The sequence below is a fragment of the Meles meles genome, chromosome 1, assembly GCF_922984935.1.
Source record: "Meles meles chromosome 1, mMelMel3.1 paternal haplotype, whole genome shotgun sequence".
In the NCBI taxonomy this organism is placed as follows: Eukaryota; Metazoa; Chordata; class Mammalia; order Carnivora; family Mustelidae; genus Meles; species Meles meles.
This window is the reverse complement of record NC_060066.1, coordinates 122,300,547-122,320,651: the sequence shown is the minus strand read 5'-3', so window position 1 is coordinate 122,320,651 and position 20,105 is coordinate 122,300,547. Positions and strand designations below refer to the sequence as shown.

Below are 20,105 nucleotides of genomic sequence, written 5' to 3'. Positions count from 1 at the left end.
GCGGGGGCATGCAAGCGGACTAATAGCGGATGCCTTTGGAGTTTAGGGAGAGCGGCGTGAGCTCTAGGCTTTGTGATCAAGATCACTATTTAATAAACATTAGCAGAGAAAATGAAATCGTGGGCTGAACGGTGTGTATCTTGTTGTGGCCCTGAATTGGACTCTACATCTCGAATCACCGGTTCCTGTTACGGGGCTGTGAAGCTCTGCGTCATTGGGGGTGCCGGCGGTCCTTGGGCTGCCCCAAGAGTGTATTTACACAATTTTAACAATTTATAGTTACACTGTTATTAATTGACAAGTACTATACGGGTTATTGGGTATGTTTTTCTTCGCTACTAGTTTTTAAGAGGAAAACACCACCCCTTAGACTGAGGATTAGGTATTTGTGAGGAGCTTTGTGTTCAGAACAATGAGGAAAACCACTGGCGTTAGAAGGCTGAAGCTAGGGATATCAGATGTTCTGCATGCAAGACATGATGCCACACAAGGAAAAGTCCCACAATGAATGTCCTGCTAAACATCCATGCGAATGAAAAATTTTTCATTATCTGAGCCTAGAACTTAACTTTGTTAACATATAGACACAAAGCATGTCCTATGCTCTTAGTTTACATTTAATTTTCTAGGAATGCAACTGTGAGATAATATAAAATACATACAGTGGTCTCTGGTGCCCGTTCTTAGCAAAGAACTCCTAAAACCCTTGAAATTTCCTAAGTGATAAGAGCATAGGGATATCTTTTGTTCTCATGAGGTAATTCAGGGATGAGGCTGGTCACCAGAAAGACCAAGCCATGATCAGGAGGTTGTAGTTTTCAGTCCCAGCTCCCATTCTCCAGAGTGGAGGGAGGCTGAAAATGTAGTTAATAATTGATCATGCCTATACGATGCATAAAAAAAAAATTCCAGGGGCGCCTGGGTGGCTCAGTGGGTTAAAGCCTTTGCCTTCCGCTCAGGTCATGATCTCAGGGTCCTGGGATCGAGCCCCTCATTGGCCTTTCTGCTCGGCAGGGAGCCTGCTTCCTCCTCTCTCTCTCTCTCTCTCTGCCTACCTCTCTGCCTACTTGTGATCTGTCTGTGAAATAAATAAATAAACCTAAAAAAAAAGAATCAGGTGGAGTCATTTAGGAAGATGAGTTTCGAGCTGATTTAAAAAAAAAAAATGCCAGTAGTAGGGGGTTTGGAGAGCTAACAGGTTGGGGAACACATCCACCTGTGGAGAGAATGACACACCCCCAGATCCACAGGGACAGAAGCTCTTCACTTAGCACCCTGCCAGACCTCCCTCTCATCATCTGGCTGTTCATCTAAGTAATAGTTCCCTGAGTTCTGTGACCTGTTACAGCAAATAAATCCAAGGGGGGGGGGTCATGGGAACCTCTGGTTTGTAGCCAAGTTGGACAGACATATGGGTAACCTGGGACCTACTACTTGTGATTGGCTTCTAAAGTGGGAGGCAGGGGCGCCTGGGTGGCTCAGTGGTTTAAGCCGCTGCCTTCGGCTTGGGTCATGATCTCAGGGTCCTGGGATCGAGTCCCGCATCAGATCAGGCTCTCTGCTCGGCAGGGAGCCTGCTTCCCTCTCACTCTCTCTGCCTGCCTCTTTGCCTACTTGTGATCTCTCTCTGTCAAATAAATAAATAAAATCTTTAAAAAAAAAAAAAAGTGGGAGGCAGTCTTGTGGGACTGAGCCCTTAGCTCATGGGATCTAACACTATCTCCAGGTAGGTAGTGTCAGAATTGAGTTAGATTGTAGGACACCCGGCTGGCGTCACAGAATGTTGGTGTGGGAAAAGAAACCCACATTTGGTGACCAGAAGTGGAATGTTCTTTGTGAACGTAAAGAAGAAAGACACAGGGAGGAATGAATTGACAGTTTTTCCCAAAATAGTGAGTACCCTAAAACTGAAGGGATATTGTATTTCTTTTGTTTAGAACTTACCAAGAACTGTGAACCATTTCAGGAAATAATATCACCATCACTTGTAATAATTTGAGTAGACCAAGGACTGGAGTCCTTCTGCATTTGTAGCTCCTGCATTCATAGTCATTCTACAGATAGGTGCAAGCATCTGAAATCATTATACCCTCTAGTGCAGTCATTCCTGAGCATTCATATCTTGAACACATATTATAATTCACTACATATATTTTGTGTTTATATTACTATAGGGCATTATATATTATTTTTAAATTATTGGATAGTTAGGTATATTTGTTATTTCTTGTTCTGTAATAAATTAGCCCTAAATTTAGTGGTTTAAAACAAACATTTATGACACATTTTCTGTGGGTCAGGAGTTTGGGTGCAGGTTAGCTGGGTGAAGTTCATCTAGCTCAAGGTTGCTTATGTTGCTGGCAGGGTGTTTGGCTGGGGCTGCAGTCTTGTCTGAGGTATTAATGGGGAAAGATCCACCTCCCAAATCACTTATATGGTTGGCCACAGGATTCAGTCTCTTCAGGTTTTTAGACTAAGGGCCTCAGTTCTTCACTGGCTATTGCCAGAGGCCTCCCTCAGTTTCTTGCTACGTGGTCCTCTCCAAATGGCAGCTTACAACATGGCAGCTGCTTCTCTCAGCACAGATGAAGGAGAGAATTAGGAACACCCAAGGTTTTTTTGTTGTTGTTGTTGTTTTATTTTGTTTTTTGGTAACCTAACACTATAAGTGGCATCCCATCACTTCTGTCCTATTCTATTTAAGAGAATTCAATTAAGTGCAGCCTATAGTCAAGGAGAGCGGATTACACAAGGATGAGTATATCAGGAGGCAGATATCATTGGGGTTCTCTGAGAGGCTGCCTACCACAGTAGGTCATATGATCTGTAAATGTCATTTCAGAATAATAAAGGAGACATAATACTTTTGTTATTTAAGGAATATTGTTGAATCTGATAGGGTTGAGAATTGCTATGTTAGATAGTGATGAAACTCTGGCCTTGTCTGGGAGTTCAGGTAAAAAACATTCAGAGTGTCCGTTATCAATGCACAGATAAAATGTGCTGGGTGTACACCAAGAAGTATTATGCAGCAATCAGAAGTAGTAGATTGAGGGGCGCCTGGGTGGCTCAGTGGGTTAAAGCCTCTGCCTTCGGCTCAGGTTATGATCCCAGAGTCCTGGGATCGAGCCCCACATCAGGCTCTCTGCTCCGCAGCGAGCCTGCTTCCTCCTCTCTCTCTGCCTGCCTCTCTGCCTAGTTGTGATTTCTCTCTGTCAAAAAAAAAAAAAAAAAAAAAAAAAGAAGAAGAAGAAGAAGTAGTAGATTGACAATGTGGATGGAGCTTAGAAACACAGCGCTAGGGGCGCCTGGCTGGCTCAGTGGATTAAGCGGCTGCCTTCGGCTCACGTCATGATCTCAGGGTCCTGGGATCGAGCCCCGCATCGGGTTCTCTGCTCCGCAGCGAGCCTGCTTCCTCCTCTCTCTCTGCCTGCCTCTCTGCCTACTTGTGATCTCTCTCTCTGTCAAATAAATAAATAAAATCTTTAAAAAAAAAAAACCAACACAGCGCTAAATTTAAAAAGAAACACAATGAGATCTATAATGTAAATTAAATATAGAGACACACAAAAAGTAGATATTTTACAGGAACAAATTAAAAAAACATAGACATAAAATACATTGAAAGGTCGTGGGGCAATCCACAGATAAGTAACACGTGAAGGACTCTGGAAGGCCAATTACATTAGGATGTCATGAACTGCAGAGCATCAATAATTCAGCCTTCAGAACCTGAGATCCAAAATATAAAAGATAAAAAAATGCAGTTATGAGCAGAGCAGAAATAAAGCACAGAGAGTGAAAAGTCATTGTATGCTTCAATGAATTGTTTCAGGTGAATTACCAGAGCCACCAGAGCCCAGTTTGTTAGGTGTGGATGCAGGAATTGAGGCTGGAATGAAGCTGCAGTTAAAGTGTGAAAGGACTGGCATTTTCTCTTCAGAGACTGAATTTCACATTGCAGAGTTCCTGGGAGGTCTTTCGGCAGAAAAAAAAAAAAAATCACTTCATCAGGGAGACCTAGGATGAGAGATGATTAGAACCTGAATTAAAAAGAAGGAAATTTAGGAGGTAGAATTTACAGGACTTTATGTCTGAATCAATCTGAGAGCTATGGAGAGAGAGGTTTACATCCAGATGGATGGAATGTTATTAATATAAATCGGAAAGTAAACTGGGAAAGCTATTGGGGTGGGGAAGAAAATGGGCTCAGTTTTAAGAGTCTAGAGATGTCCTATAGACAGATGGACATGTAGACCTGGAAATCCACAGAGAAATTAGGACCAAAGAAAACGGTGTGGAAGACATCAACACAAAGGTGACAGTTTAAAGACTGCCTAGCAACTAAGGCAAGAGAGAAGGAGGGCACAGAACAGATCCTTAGAAAGGGTACATCAAGAAACAGAAAAGACATGGGCGCCTGGGTGGCTCAGTGGGTTAAGCCTCTGCCTTCGGCTCAGGTCATGATCTCAGGGTCCTGGGACTGAGTGCTGCATCGGGCTCTCTGCTCAGCGGGGAGCCTGCTTCCCTGCACCCCCCATGCCTGCCTCTCTGCCTACTTGTGATCTCTCTCTCTGTCAAATAAATAAAAAAATAAAATCTTAAAAACAAAAAAAAGAAACAGAAAAGACAGACAGAATGGGCTAAGAGGTAGTGTTGAAAGAAATTTTTAGACGCACAATGGAGCCTTTCCTGCCCCAGATGCCATATTAGCAAGTGGAAACTCAATTGCTCTGTTTGACCAGAAATGCAGCATATTCCTTAGCCAATCCTCAAATGCCAGGCCAATTCTGGGCTTTCTTACTCCCAACAAGGTTGACTATCAGCCAGCTAATCCGATATATTCATTTTTCTCTTTCTTTTTCTTTATTCTTTATCCTATAAAAGCATTCTGCCTTCCACCCCATTTTGCAGTTCTCCAAGACTGTCTGCTTCATGAAGTGTTCAAATCCTAGGCCTTTTCCTAAATCTCTTTAATCATTTTTAACAGTAGGAAAAGATAAAGAAGAAAGATGAGGAGTAAAAGAACATATTTTGAGAGCTAAAAGAGAAAATTTTTCAAAAAGAAGCAAGTGGTCAGGAATGCTCTATGCCACAGAGATTAAGAGTTTAAGAGATTTAAGATGAGACCTTGGGTCTGACAATTAGGAAGTGGTAGAATAATCTGGACAAAATAGTTCCAGGACAATAGTGAAGACAGAAACCAGATTATAAGAGGTTAAGGAATGAGCGTATACTTGGACAGTGAAGGGTAGAAAAGCAAAGAGATGAAAATAGCCTTAAAGGGCAGTAGGATCAAGGAAAGTGGTCTTTGAATAAATGATTACCAAATGAGTAAAACTGTGAATTTGTGCTGGACGCTTAGCTAACTGCTAGAAAAAATAAGGTTTTCATTATGGTGGGGAAAAAAAAGTGGAATGAGCTTCTAAAGGAAAGGTTAATGACAGAAGAGATTTGTTCCCAAAAGAATGGATTCAGCCCAGAGGCAGACAGCAGTAGCTGATAGGAGGGAGCAGTAGAGCTGAGTTGTGGGAGAAAAATTTGGATAGAAAGGCAGTGGGAGGGACTATCAGAATTGAGGAAAACAGGAGGCTGGGTGGTGGGCTTGAGGCATGTATTAAGATGGCATAGGAGAAGGCAGGCAGGTAGTCCCAAATACCCCAAATCCAGGAGAAGCTAAGCAGTCTCACCCTCACTCTGCTCCCACCCTCCACCCCACCCCACTCCTTCCCCTCCATCCTAGTATACAGACTTCTACAGTGCCACTCCCTGTTTGGGGCTGAGTGAGAGAGTGCCATTTTTTTTTTAAGACTTTCCACAATAATCTTGTGCGGTCTTAACCATCTGCTTCTTTACCAAAGACTGCCTGTACCCTTTGGTTAAACTTGCAGGCTCTGGGGTCAGATGAGTCGGTTTTAAAATCCTAGCTGTACTTGGGGCACCTGGGCAGTTCAGTCAGTTGAGCGTCCCACTCTTGCTTTCTGCTCAGGTCATGATCACAAGGTCGTGGGATGGAGTCCCGAGTTGGGCTCAGTACTCAGCACAAAATCTGCTCAAGGGGCACCTGGGTGGCAGTGGGTTGAGGCCTCTGCTTTCGGCTCAGGTCATGATCCCAGGGTCCTAGTATCGAGCCCCGCATCGGGCTCTCTGCTCAGCGGGGAGCCTGCTTCCCCCTCTCTCTCTCTGCCTGCTTGTCATCTCTGTCAAATAAATAAATAAAATCTTTAAAAAAAAATACATTCCTTCCTTACCTGTGAGATGGAGATAATTTACTAACCTTCTAAGGTTATTAGGACACTTGGATGCGTTAACACCCAGAAGGTGCTTTGAGCTGTACCTGGCATGTAGTCAACATTCTGTGTCAGCTGTTTTTATTCCAGAACCTATCTTTCAGCAGCATCTTCTGCTGTTCTCCTTCATGAACCCTACATTCCAGTTCCACAAGACCACATTCAATTATTCACACAACAAGTATTTCACAAGCACCTGTAAAATGTGCAGCACTGGTAATGGACTGTGGGAAAAATGGCAAACACTGAAAATACACAGTCCCACGCTCATGAACCTTACAGTGTAGCAGGGGGACATGAACTGAATAGATTATTGTATGCTCTGATAGTTTATGATGGGGAAGGCAACCCAAGAAGGTCAGAGATGCCTTCCTTGAGCAGGCAGGGTTTGAGCTGAGACCTGAGGGATAAACGGAGTTAGCCAGTGAAGGAGAAAGGCAAGAGCACGCTGTACCCCCAAATTTATCCTGTGCCTTCCCATCTCCATGCCTTTGATCACTCTACTCCTCTCCCACTAGAATACCTTCTTATTGGAACGCTACGTGTGCCTTTCCAGCCCAGCTAAAATCTTTGCACCTCCACTAAGCCTCCCCTGGGCTCTCCAGCTGAAAGCACTTTTTCCTTTGCTTTCCCACAGCACTTAATTTTCATTTTCTTTCAACACTTCTCACTTTCTACTGTATTTTCTGGTGATTTATACACACAGCTTATCTTGTCTACTAAATCTTATTAAAAACAGAGTCTGTTTCTCATTCATCTTTGAGCTCCCAAAGGCTAGTACATTCCTTAGGCTCTGAAGTCCCGGAATAAATATTTGTAGCATAAATTAATGCCTGTTTAACATCCTTTTTCAAATATGTTGTAATTCAAATGAAGCTATTGTTGCAAGCTGGCTCTTTGGGACTGAACTTACTCTTTGGTTAAACCAGAATGCCATTGTCATGGTCCCCATGACTGATTAATGTTCACCACAGTGACCACAATAACCCAAACAAATAGGCTACTGTTCTTGACTGACAGGTGTTTGGCAACAACTGCCTGTCTTCCAGCAGAGGCTGAAATGAACTGAGAAGGGACTGTCTGAACTGAGTCCCCAGTCAGTGGGGCTCTATTTATTCCTTGCAGTTTGGCTGCAAAAGCCCGAGGCCCAGGCTTTGGCCTGATGGAAGGCTACATGGTGCTTTCCAGGGTGACAGAGACACTAATGCTTGGAACAAAACCATCAAAGATTAGTATCAGTGGAAAGCACGCCAATATGAAGCAGTATGAAAACAAGGGGAAGGAGCTCTTAAGTCAGACAGACCTGGGTTTGGATCCTAACTAGCCATGTGATGTGACCCACGTGACTTCTTTGAGTTTCAGATTTCTCATTTGAAAAATATTCTGCAAAACAGTTATGAAGGTCAAAGCTAATGTCATTATATACATAATGCCTGTGCTCTATTAAATGTGTTCATTCATCTATCTTCTCCAATACAGTTTGTTCTCGAGGGCAGGGACTCATTGTTGCCTTTATTCCCGCAAAATCTAGCAAAGTGCTCAAGACACAGTAGACACTGGTTAATATTTTTTAAACAAATGATTAAGAGCAACAGTAATAACTAGCCTTTATGGAATGCTTACTTCATGCCAGGTATTGTTGTAAACAGTTCATTTAATCCTTCAATGACCCTAGAAAGGAGCAACCAATACAACCCAATTTTACAGAAAGAAAACTTGAATTTAATTTTTTAAATATAAAATTCTTGGTATAACAGATTTTGGAACAAAAGTCTGGTGAGATTCGTTTTATTCAATCAAAAGATAAACTACTTTATAGAACCTGGAAAAGAAAAAATGTGGTAGAGAGAGAAAGAAGGACATAAATATAAGAGTAGGAAGAAGAAGTAGGAAGAAGAAAGACACGTAGAAAAGAGAAACAGAAATGGGCAAATTCTGAGCAAAGTATAAAATAACTACTTAATCAAAATAAGTTACTGTGGTCTATCACTGTCCTTTGAAATAGTAACCAGCCAACTAATCAATCACTCTTCTCAGCTCTTAACTCTCATGTCTTTGTCCTTAAACTTTATTCGTAAACAAAACAAAACAAAACAAAACAAAAATTTTTATTCGTAAATTCTGAGAATGACCGGGGCGGGGGGGGGGGGGGGAGACTTATCTTTCAGAGAGTGACAAAAATTGGAATGGTTTTGAGGCACCTGGGTGGCTCAGTCAGTGAAGTGACCAACTCTTGATTTCAGCTCAGGTCATGGTCTCAGGGTGGTGGGATGGAGCCTTGAATCAGGCTCCGTGCTCAGTGGGGAGTCAGAGTCAGCTTGAGAGTCTCCCCTCTCCTTCTGTCCCTCCCCCTGCTTGTGTCTTCTCTCGTTCTCTAAAATAATAAATAAATCTTAAAAAAAAAAAAAAGGAGTGGTTTCCTTCTAGTACAAAATGAGGAGATAAAGTTATCACTAAAACAGCAAATGGCATGAGCATAAACTGTGAAAGCAAACAGTACATTTGAAGAACACCGAAGTCTTTTCAAAGCTGAAGCTTAAAGTCTACCACTGGGAGAACAGTGGAAAGTGCAACCGGAAGGCCATGAATAGCAGGGTAAGGAGTTAAACAATATTTAGCATCCAGTGCTTGCTGTTACGGGAAACAACAATTGTGATTTTGAGCAAAATTTTCTAGTCCTCAGTTTAGAAGACCAGAACTATTGCTTGAGTGTGACACTGGGTAGTTAACCCTAAACCTCAGTTTATCTCCAAAACAGGGTAATAAGGCACTTGTGAGGATTAAATAGGATCATACAAGGTGTGGTAGCTTTGGAAATGTCAAAACATTATATGAATGTAAGTTTTCACTACTGGAGGATAAAACTGATGTTTAAAGAAGACTGACATAGTAAAATTACTAACATGATGGCTGTGAGATTAAAAAGGGAAAAATCTGGGGGTACCTAGGCAGCTCAGTGGTTTAAGCCTCTGCCTTCGGCTCAGGCCATGATCTCAGGGTCCTGGGATTGAATCCCTCATTGGGCTCTCTGCTCAGCAGGAAGCTTGCTTCTCCCTCTCTCTCTCTGTCTGCCTCTCTGCCTACTTGTGATCTCTCTCTCTCTGTCAAATAAATAAGTAAAATCTCTTTTTTTTTTTTAAAAAAAAGGGAAAAATCTGGGGCGCCTGGGTGGCTCAGTGGATTAAGCCACTGCCTTCGGCTCGGGTCATGATCTCAGGGTTCTGGATCGAGCCCCGCATAGGGCTCTCTGCTCCGCGGGGAGCCTGCTTCCTCCTCTCTCTCTGCCTCTCTCTCTGCCTGCCTCTCTGCCTACTTGTGATCTCTCTCTCTGTCAAATAAATAAGTAAAAATCTTAAAAAAAAAAAAAAGGGAAAAATCTGAATGACATCTCGAAAAAAGTTAATTGACTCAAAGATAGCTGAAAAATTTAAACTTTAGTGATTGGGGAAAAATATTAATCATAGACACTGGGAAATCGGAGGGGAATTGCATTTGGCTTTTAACATTTCAGATTTCAGCAGAACATCTATTAGAAATTAAGATTGGAGGTTGGCTAGGACATCAACTTAAGAACTCTGCAAAGAGCTAGTAGTTGAAACCATGAACAGAATAGGTCACCAAGTGAGAGTAAATAAACGAGAAAAAGAGGGTGTAGGTTTCTTAAGAACATCTGTATTTAGGTGGAAAAACCTGAGTAAAGACAACAATTAGATCAGTGAGGCTAGCACCGTTCAATAGTAACCAAAAAAGAGGAGAAATTTTTTAGTTGAAGGTGAGCTACATGATCAATGCAAATTAGTAAACATGAATTTATTTAGGACTTGGTTTGGACTCTATGGGAGAAGGGAATCAACAGTCAGTTGCTAGTGATATTATTAATGTTGATGCTGATTCAGATAACAATTAATGAAAAACTCAAAGGCCAAGACAATTACGGATTTTTATGTTGTTTTTGAAGGGTTGTGAGCAGTTCATTTGGGCAGGGGGATTTGTATGTGTATATGCATAAATATATCTGGCCTTGTCTTACGTTTTGTCCTTTGTGTCTTCCTCCTCACCGCCCCCCCCCCCCGCCCCCGCATTTCTGTGTATTTTTGAAAGGAGTCTGTCTTGCATCAGACTTCTTGTGGCTTGCCTCTCCACTTCAGTTCTTAGAAGGAGACATTTTGGGAGCTTTTTTTTCCTGTAACTAAACGGGCTGCAGTCAGCAGATGGCACTGCAACAAGAGGGGCATTTAGTTCTTTTAGGACCTTGTCAAATCACTGGTAACCTTACTTAAAATTTCGGCCTCGGAAGATTGAGTTGCACTCTCGCCACATTTTATTATTTTATTTGAGAGAGAGCCCGCGAGCAAGCATGGGGGGTGGGGGGCAGAGGGAAAGGGAGACAAGCCGACTCCCCAGTGAGCAGGAGCCCCACCTAGGCTCCATCCCAGGATCCCAGACTGTGACCTGAGCCCAAACCAAGAATCGGAGACTTCAGCGACTGAGCCACCCAGGCGCGCCTTACATTTTAATAAAGCAGGTCGATGAGGTGGGGTTGGGAGAGGGGGAGGGGGTTATGGACATTGGGGAGGGTATGTGCTATCGTGAGTGCTGTGAAGTGTGTGTAAACCTGGCGATTCACAGACCTGTACCCCTGGGGATAAAAATACATTATATGTTTATAAAAAAAAAAAAAAAATGGAAGGGGAGGCGAACCATGGGAGACTGTGGACTCTGAAAAACAACCTGAGGGTTTTGAAGGGTCGGGGGTGGGAGGTTGGGGGAACAGGTGGTGGGTAATAGGGAGGGCGCGTATTGCATGGAGCACTGGGTGTTGTGCAAAAACAATGAATAGTTACGCTGAAAAAATAAATAAATTTAAATACTGAAAAAAAAAATAAAGCAGGTCGAGTTGTGCCCAATTAAAGATTTTTTTTTTAAAGATTTTATCTATTTGACAGATAGAGACCACAAGCAGGCAGAGAGGCAGGCAGAGAGAGAGAGAGAGAGCGCGGAGGAAGCAGGCTCCCCGCTGAGCTGAGAGCCCGACGCGGGGCTCAATCCCAAGATCCCGGGATCATGACGTGAGCCAAAGGCAGAGGCCTTAACCCACTGAGCCAACCAGGCGCCCCCCACCCAATTAAAGATTTTTAATTACAAAATGCAACCTGCGGCTTTGTCTCCTCCATTCTACCCCCATCATTAGGCTGTAGATACCTTTCCTCAGCTTGTGAAAGTTTTGTGAAAAGTGCTGTCTCGGGGCGCCTGGGTGGCTCAGTGGGTTAAGCTGCTGCCTTCGGCTCAGGTCATGATCTCAGGGTCCTGGGATCAAGTCCCGCATCGGACTCTCTGCTCAGCAGGGAGCCTGCTTCCCTCTCTCTCTCTCTCTCTGCCTGCCTCTCTGTCTACTTGTGATTTCTCTCTGTCAAATAAATAAAATAAAATCTTAAAAAAAAAAAAGTGCTGTCTTGATATCCCCGATTTCTGGTTAAACTGTCCAAGGTGACCCAGCATTTAACTAAATACAACAGAGTATTGGGGCACCTGGGTGGCTCAGAGGGTTAAAGCCTCTGCCTTTGGTTCAGGTCATGATCCCAGGGTGCTGGGATCGAGCCCCGCATCGGGCTCTCTCCTTGGTGGGGAGCCTGCTTCCTCCTCTCTTTCTTTGCCTGCCTCTCTGCCTACTTGTGATCTCTCTCTGTCGAATAAATAGATAAAATCTTAAAAAAAAAAATAAATAAATACAACAGAGTATTGAGCCTCTCCTGAAAGTTTAAAGGAAAACCCACAGAAACAGGCACTTATCTGTATGTTTCCCGATAGATTGGAGCTTTAGGGTCTGAAATATGTGACTTGTTTCTGTTATAATGTTTCTTACTTCATTCCGAGAGTTCAGAGCCTAACTATTCTGATTTCCATAAGGAGTAAGAAAGAAGTGATAAAGTAATGTAGGTCAATTATTTCTCGATAAAACTGGAGAAAAAATTCTGGCATACCCGGTAACAAAAGGGAAGAAAGAAAGAGAAAAAAAGAAAGAAGGAAAATAAAAAAAGTAAAGGTAAGAAAGGGCAGCGCACCAAAAGCAAGTCTGGAGGCCTCTTGTCAAGAGTTCTCAATTTTCTTAATTTTTTAAGATTTTATTTATTTGACAGACAGATCACAAGTAGGCAGAGAGAGAGAGAGGAGAAAGCAGGCTCCCCGCGGAGCAGAGAGCCCGAAGTGGGACTCGAACCCAGGACTCTGGGATCATGACGTGAGCCGAAGGCAGGGGCTTTCACCCACTGAACCACCCAGGCGCCCTGTCAAGGGTGTCTCTAAATTGGAATCCCAGGACCGAGACCTTTCCGTCGCAGGAAGGTTGCGGCTTACACACACACACACCAGCTGTCACAGCGCAGAAAAAAGTGCAAAGCTGCAAGCCTTTACCTATCCAAATTCACCGACATGAACAGGTCAGGTTAGGCTCCCGCGCTACTGCCGCAAAGACACCCAGAAAAATGTGGCTACCATGGCCACTTCAGAAGCCTCCCGGAAGGCCCTCTTCTCACGCGTATGTACACAGCAAGCACCGCCCATACGAGTCCCCTAGCTCCGCAATCTGCTAGCCACTCCTGAGTGCATTCGGCGCTCGCCTCTCTGCCCTTGCGCCTGCGTACAACGCCTACTCCCGTCGCTGCGGCCCCGATCGGGAAGTGTCAACACGGAGCTCGGTTCTCCAGTCTTCACTGATACCACTCACAGCTGATCCCGGACCCCCTAGCCAGGCCCGGGCCCAGCCGCCATGACGAACGGTGAGAGCCAATACCCAGAGTGGAGAATGAGAGTAAAGGACGAGGGGAAACGTGGCGGGCGGGGCCGGGACTGACGTGGCCATTCTCCCCGCCCCCTCCCAGCCCAGCCCCACCGTGGCCTTTCAGTGCCCCGAACTCTTGTTCCCCAAACCCTTCCGCGGTTCCCCCGTCCAGTGCCCATCTAGAAATACCAGTGCCTTTCGTCTCCACACCCCGAGTCCTCAGTCCTTAGGAAGAGAAAGTCTGTGCTTTCTCTTCTCCCTTCCTAAAAAGTTCGTTCTAGCCCTTGCAAGACTTCTGGGCAGGCCAGTCACAGTTGAACTATTGGTTTTGCACCAGGGAAGAGAGAGGATCCTCCTCTCAGCCCCTACGTTTTCATACTTTCGGACCGTAGCTTCGTCGGGAGGACCAAAAAATCACAGAGTGTCAAGCCTCACACTTTTTGGAGGCGAATGTAGACCTTTAAACAAAGTTCCTGTTTTGAAAAAAATGTCAGAAAGCTTTCTCGTTTGATTCTGAAGTCCTGCTTGAGAGTAATCTGGAGATCCTGGCTAGTGTTGCAGGGGTTGGGTTTAGACACTGCCTCTTCTAAACGATGTGGCAGTTGCAACCCTGTTTATCCGACCTAATTTTCCAGACGCCTTCAAACACTTTATAGACATGATTGCCGAATTCCAGGGAGGTGCAGGAAGCAGGACTTTCATGGTCTTTCGAGTCAGCTTTACAGGAAAGAAGGGAAGGCCTCCTAGTAAGATTTGAGGGGCACAGGAAGGCATTTCTTAGAAGCCTGGCAGTGGGGACTCAGATTTCACCTCCTTGTAAATTTTGGCATTGTCTGCAAGAACTTATGAAAGTAAAAGAATATATTAAACTATCATTCATCATAAGAATTGCATGTATGTGTTAATTTACTGGACGCTTTCTCATGTGACAGCTGGCTATGAGATAGCTTTACTGGAGAGAGGGATATAGAGTGGTGTGGAACTGGCAGCTACTGATGATGTAAAATACCCTTTTAAAGCTTCCTGGGCAAGTCACAGGTCTGAAGTTACTAAGCACAGTACCAGAAGGAACATCACTGGAGGAAGAAATCATCCAAGCCAGGAAATAAAAGAGCAGTCTGATATGTAATAATCACTGAGTAAATTTTAGTTACCTTCCCTCCTTTTATGGTCTGAATTTTTTTTTTTTTTTTTTTTTTTTTTTTGCAGTTAGGTGCTTCATTGTGCTTACATGTACAAGAAATAGCTTGTTTTACATATGCAAGAAAAAGAACTAATTGTTCAACGCTCTTTTCCACAATTGTTCTATGTTATACCTCAAATACTTTTTAACAAGAATATGTTATTCTAGCTGAAATTTGGTTTGTAAGTAGAGTATTGTGCATGAGGTGTAAGATAAGCATAGGAAAATTATAGTTTTATGAACTCTAACTCTTGCTCTTTCCAATTAAGCTTTAGTTTTTGCCTTAACATATTCTTCAACCAAGGCAGATTTGAGAGACTTGGCTAAACATCTGGCTCTCCTTTATCACATGAGTGACTGATAATAGCAACATGGGTACTTTCCTCAGCTCAGGCTTCAAGGATTCTTACGCCTCTCTCAAATTTTTACCAACACTGGCCATTCCTGGGAGACTGATTTGTGATGCACTCTTCTCAGGACTTATAGCTCTTGAAAGGGGAAGAGAGGGTGCAGTGAAATCTTCCTAAGGGGGTTGTCTACAAGCAATTTGGGGAACAATGAAGTAACCTTGTTAGTCCCAGGATTTTGGCTCAATCTTGTCAAGAGTTGGCATTGCTAGTTGATTTTAGCATCTTTTTTTTTTTTTTTTGATTTTAGCATCTTGATATTATATCATTCTGTTCTCTTTGGAGTTCCCAAATGGGATCACCTATCGCAAGCTAGACTTGTACCAAAGGTGTATTTGTGTTTTTTTTTCTTTCTGTAACAGTGTACTCCTTGGACGGGATTCTGGTGTTTGGTTTGCTCTTTGTTTGCACCTGTGCTTACTTCAAGAAGGTACCTCGTCTCAAAACCTGGCTGCTATCAGAGAAGAAGGGAGTTTGGGGTGTGTTTTACAAAGGTATGATCATTCCTGGACAGTGGGGTGCTACTAAGTGTACGGGGGAGGGGGATTGGCCTGCAGTGTGTTTGGTTCCACTTTTACATAAGTTTATTTTAGCATCAAGGTAATTTTAATATTCTCCCAATGAAAAGTTTTTCTGACTTTCGGAAAAGAATATATTGGAGTCTCTTTTAAGACTGAGTTCATTGGGGCGCCTGGGTGGCTCAGTCGTTGGGCATCTGCCTTTGGCTCAGGCCATGATCCCAGCCTCCTGGGATCGAGCCCTGCATCGGGCTCCCTGCTTGGCAGGAAGCCTGCTTCTTCCTCTCCCAAACCCCCTGCTTCTTTTCCCTCTCTCTCTCGTGTCTCTATCAAATAAATAAATAAAATCTTTTAAAAAAAAAAAAAAGACCGAGTTCATTAACTCAGATGCTTTTTTTTACTTTTTATTAAGGGTATATCCTACCTACCTAAATCTTTTTTCAAAATAGAACAAAATACAAACTACAAAAAATACAAAATACAAATAGTGTATTCACCTAGAACCTATGGCTTATGGCTAGTATTTAAATGCATCCCCGGGTGGGTTCTTGAGAACCTTGATAGGTCTCTTCATCGTGACTAGAGATTTCAAAATACCACCTTGAAAATGAGGACTTACATGAAAGGCAGGGTGTGATTTCTTTTCTCTTTTTACTTTTGTCTGCCAGCCGCTGTGATTGGAACCAGGCTGCACGCTGCTGTGGCAATCGCCTGTGTTGTAATGGCCTTTTATGTCCTGTTTGTAAAATGAATTCCAAAGCATCCATCTCTTCAGCTGCCAACCAAGAGGATGAGGGTGAAGAAACTGTCCGGGGCCTGGGCCCAGCATAAGAGAGCTCAGCTGAAATCATCAAAGTCCCCAAGATGACACCACAGCATTTGCCCCTACCATATGGGGGGGGAATTCCTCATGGTTACAAACATTATTTATGCTTCGGGGACTCCAGAAGGCCAACTTCCTTGGATCTGTGTGAATCAGTCCTCAGCAGAGAGCATATGATGTCCAGATAAATTACACCCCACAGTGATAAGATTACATACCTCCTGCATAAAAACCTGTCACCTATTCTGTTCTTCAGCCCATCATCAGGATCTTTTCAAACTGAGGCTCAGTATTCACACCTCTTGAGAAGAGAGAGAATTTTCAAGACTTTTTTTTTTTTTTTCCTTCACTGTTTGATTTGGATTTGGCAAATTGGTGAGGATGGGAGGGGGTGAGTTGGTGGGGTGGAGGGGGGTGGGGAACAGGAGTTACACAATGCCAAGAAAATTTTTTGGCTTTGGAAATTTCTCTTTCATATACCCATCTGGGAATATGAGAGAGAGAGACATGGTCCTCACTGCAAAAAGAGGACAGATGAAATAAATGTACTGTGTGTTGGTAGCTCAAGAGTTTGCCAAGAAAATCCGGCCCTACATAAGATTTGGGAATTAACTGTCCATAATGAGACCAGAAAGCGGTAACTTGATAAGGAAAAATGTTCTGTTTACCGATATCCCCCAAAGGAGACTTGATCCTATCAAATGGTATATGGAAAATGAATCCACCGTTGCAATTTTCCTAAAGCCTTTTTATGTGCTCTGAATTACTGAGTGCTAAATAGTGTTACTCAGTCTTAAATGCCACCACTAGGGGAAAGAGAAAGTATTGAAGAAACAATTTTTAATATATTTGCAGTTAGGGTAAAAGAAGTCTAGTATATAATTAATACACTAGTAAGGTCATCTAGTTTAAGAATTTATTGTGATGTTAGATGAATGTTTTGTCATGTTATCCAAGACACAACCTTACTTTGTTTGAGTCTGGGTTATTATGGCAATTTTTAATTGATCACTTGTTTTTCTTGGGCAACTCTTAGTTTCCCTCATATTGGAGTACTCTCTACCTATCTCTTGGAAGTTCTTTGTATTATAAGAACATGATAAATTGAAATGAGTGAGAGAAGTTGCTGCTATTCATGGGCATGTTTGGAAAGGCACAGAATACACAAATAAAATGAGGGTGTTTTCTAAAGTAAAACATGTTTGCAATGGGGATTAATGGGCTTTTCCATGGATATGGCAACTCTTACACAGATCATTTTAGATGACTCAACATTTGAAGGGAAGACTTCTCCATTTAAAAAAAGAGTCTCATTATTGTAAAAAGCAGGCATCAAAATAGGAACCAATTGAATTGTCCATTCCAGTAAAACTTGACTGTGGACAAATCAGTTGTGGTTGACCCCTGTGTGGCAGGAAATTGTCTTTTGTCTTTTCTCCAAAGAAAAGCTGCTAGGAAGTTTAGGTTCTGAAATAAGCCAGTTTAGTGGTTTGAGAGTTTCTAGAGGTGTAAAAAGTCCTCAAGTAAACACTACTCGTTTAATCGTCTCAGAATTGTGGCTTTTTTGTCTCTTCAAGAATTGGCCCACAGGGTAAATCAATTTCAATGATTAATATGTTTTCCATTGACACTTCTGAGGATCTTTCACACGAGGGAAAGGACATCTATTGGAACAGAAAAGAAGAGTTACACCTTGTAGGTGTGTTTGGGACCTGTTGGCCAGCAGGAAGGCTACTCCCTGGAAATACAGGTTCAGCATGTTTTGCACTTATTATTTTGTAGCTTTAATGACTTGTTTTCCAATAGGGCTAATGTCTGTAAGCTCAGTGAGGGGCTGCTTCGGATTTTAAACCCATTTCATTTCACAGTTCTAGGCGTTGAAACCAATTTTTACAGCCTCCCGGGTGGGTCATCTTGACCTAAATTGTTATATTTTGAGATGTTTTCCTAAGAGAATGTACCAAAAAGTACACAGGATGAAGGCAATTTGCAGCAAGAAACAAATACACAGCTTATTTCATTTCTTGCCTTTATGCAAGCAGAGAAGCAGAAGGCTGTTTAAGTCATTGCTTTGGTTGATGTGTCATATGTTTTTTGAGTGAAAACTGTAGGAAGTTGTTCCTCTGAGGGAGTCTTTTGGGGTGGAAGAATGGGGATAGCGATATTGCCTCAGATTCAAACTGGCATTACCATAAGCTCTGAATGCCAGGATGGAATGAAGTCAGCCTTTTATAGTTAAAATACAAATTTTTATTCACCATTGTCTGCACAAATCCTTGAAAATAAAATTTCTTTCCCTACCATTTTTGTCCATTTTATTTGTCACATGATGAATTCATTGAACGTTGTTCAATACTCCCCTTGGTTCTACCGAAGTATACCTTTTTAATTTACATTAGTGAATATCATTATTCCAGTTGACCCCTTGTGATGGTCACCAAATATATGATATAGTTTAGAATTTGTGAAGGTGCGGTTTTTTCCTTTGAGGGAGCTGATACATGTATCAGCTTATATATATATATATATATATATATATATATATATATGTACATGTATATATATATATATATGAATAAGTTTTGAAGCATGTTAAATAAGGCAGACAATAATACATTTTATCTACCACTGCTATTAGAAGACAAATATGTTATTACCAGCCATAAACTTCATTCAAATGAGGTTATCAGGTTAACCAGCCATGGCACATAAATGGATAGTATCCCCCTATTTGTTTATTCCAAGTGTATGGTGGAACTGGCACAGTTACCAATTATAAATTCACAAAATTCTGATTTATCCTACCCACACACATACCTTTTTCATTGAAGAAGGAGAAAGAAGGAACTGAGACATTAAAAGTGTGTTCCTCGGTATGAATTGAGCTAATTTGCATTATATAAACACTACTTTTTTTTTCACTACTTATTCTGGAGTTTGAAAGTTAGACATGCTGTAATGGATGTGAAAGTTAAGTGAAGGTTCAGCAATATGAATGCCATAGATCGCGTCAAGTTCCCGGTAACAAGGGGGCTCTTGTAAATGCCAGGGATGTGCCTTCCTACTTTTACTCATTTCACAGTATCCTGACTACCAAGACATTGGATTTAAATAATCTATTCCCACCTTTCTTTTTGCTAAAATGGTATTTTCCTTCTCCCCTGGGGGAAGGAGGTCTTGGAGAAGCTGATACGGGTTAGTGACCAAGATTTGCCTTTCCATGGGAAAGCAGTAGGTCACCTATAAACCCCCTACACTGAATCATCTTATATTCAGAAGATGAATCAAAGACTTGGGTCAAAGACCAAAGGAAAGCTATATATACGGATATAAGCATGTACCTGCACAAAGATCTTAAGACAATCACAGTTTAGTATTGTGGGAACGTGTCCTGCTTTTCTTTGGGACCCGGGTTCCCCTCCGGGCCACGCGGGGGCAGCAAAGCGCACACCGAGGGAGAAGCTGAGCTCAGTGGTTCCTCCCATAATCCTCCGAGGCGGGGGGGGGCGGAGAGATTTAAAAGAGGGTGAGAGTTCCGGTCCCTTCCCGGAGGGAGCACGGCTTGGGGATCGGTTGTGTTGTGAGTTGCTACGGTGCTGCGTGGATGGCGCGTGTGTGCTGAGTGAATGGACGCGCGAATGTGTGAGTGTGCGCATGAGGCGTGCAAGACGAGTGTGAGCGCCCTTCCCTGAGCCCCTCCCCCCGCCTACACCTTGATCTTATTTGATCGGGTTGCGACCGTAGCCCCGCCGGGCCGACCCGAGATGAAAAGCTCCCCTCCTGCGAAGCCCCCTCTTCGGGGCTATGTGCAGCGAGGCCCTTTGGGCGGCGGCAACGCCGCGGTCCCGGAGCTGGTCTTAACGGGGCCCGGCGCTCAGAAGTGATGAATTGATCAGATAGACGAGGCCGGGCTTGTCTCGGGCCGCTGATTATCGAGGCGATTCTGATCTGAGCCCGGCCCCGGAGCGTGATCGCCCGTGGCATTGGGGCTAAACGTTAAAAGGCGGCGGCGGCGGGGCCCGGCGCTGGGTGCTGAGGCGGGGGTGAAGGAGCTACCGCCCGACCTGCGGGAGCGGGAAGGGCACGGACGCCTTGTTGGGTGCTGC

At 43.2% G+C, this 20,105-nt stretch overlaps 1 protein-coding gene and 1 non-coding gene across 2 annotated transcripts; both read left to right on the top strand.

Annotated features, from left to right (window-relative positions):
- Nucleotides 1-12,933: 12,933 nt before the first annotated feature.
- TMEM167B (transmembrane protein 167B) lies at nt 12,934-18,299 on the top strand. Its single transcript, XM_046021675.1, has 3 exons — nt 12,934-13,066; nt 15,021-15,152; nt 15,845-18,299. The coding sequence occupies exons 1-3, from the start codon at nt 13,057-13,059 to the stop codon at nt 15,925-15,927; spliced, it is 225 nt and encodes a 74-aa protein (XP_045877631.1). The 5' UTR covers nt 12,934-13,056; the 3' UTR covers nt 15,928-18,299.
- Nucleotides 18,300-19,540: 1,241 nt separating this feature from the next.
- LOC123928909 lies at nt 19,541-19,951 on the top strand. The gene has a single exon (XR_006815849.1). It is a non-coding gene; the product is annotated as a small Cajal body-specific RNA 2 (non-coding RNA).
- Nucleotides 19,952-20,105: the final 154 nt, after the last annotated feature.

Excerpts from the sequence above, each read along its gene's own strand:
- TMEM167B (XM_046021675.1), top strand. Across the intron at positions 15,153-15,844 it reads TTGGGGTGTGTTTTACAAAG|CCGCTGTGATTGGAACCAGG; the intron begins GTATGATCATTC and ends TTTGTCTGCCAG.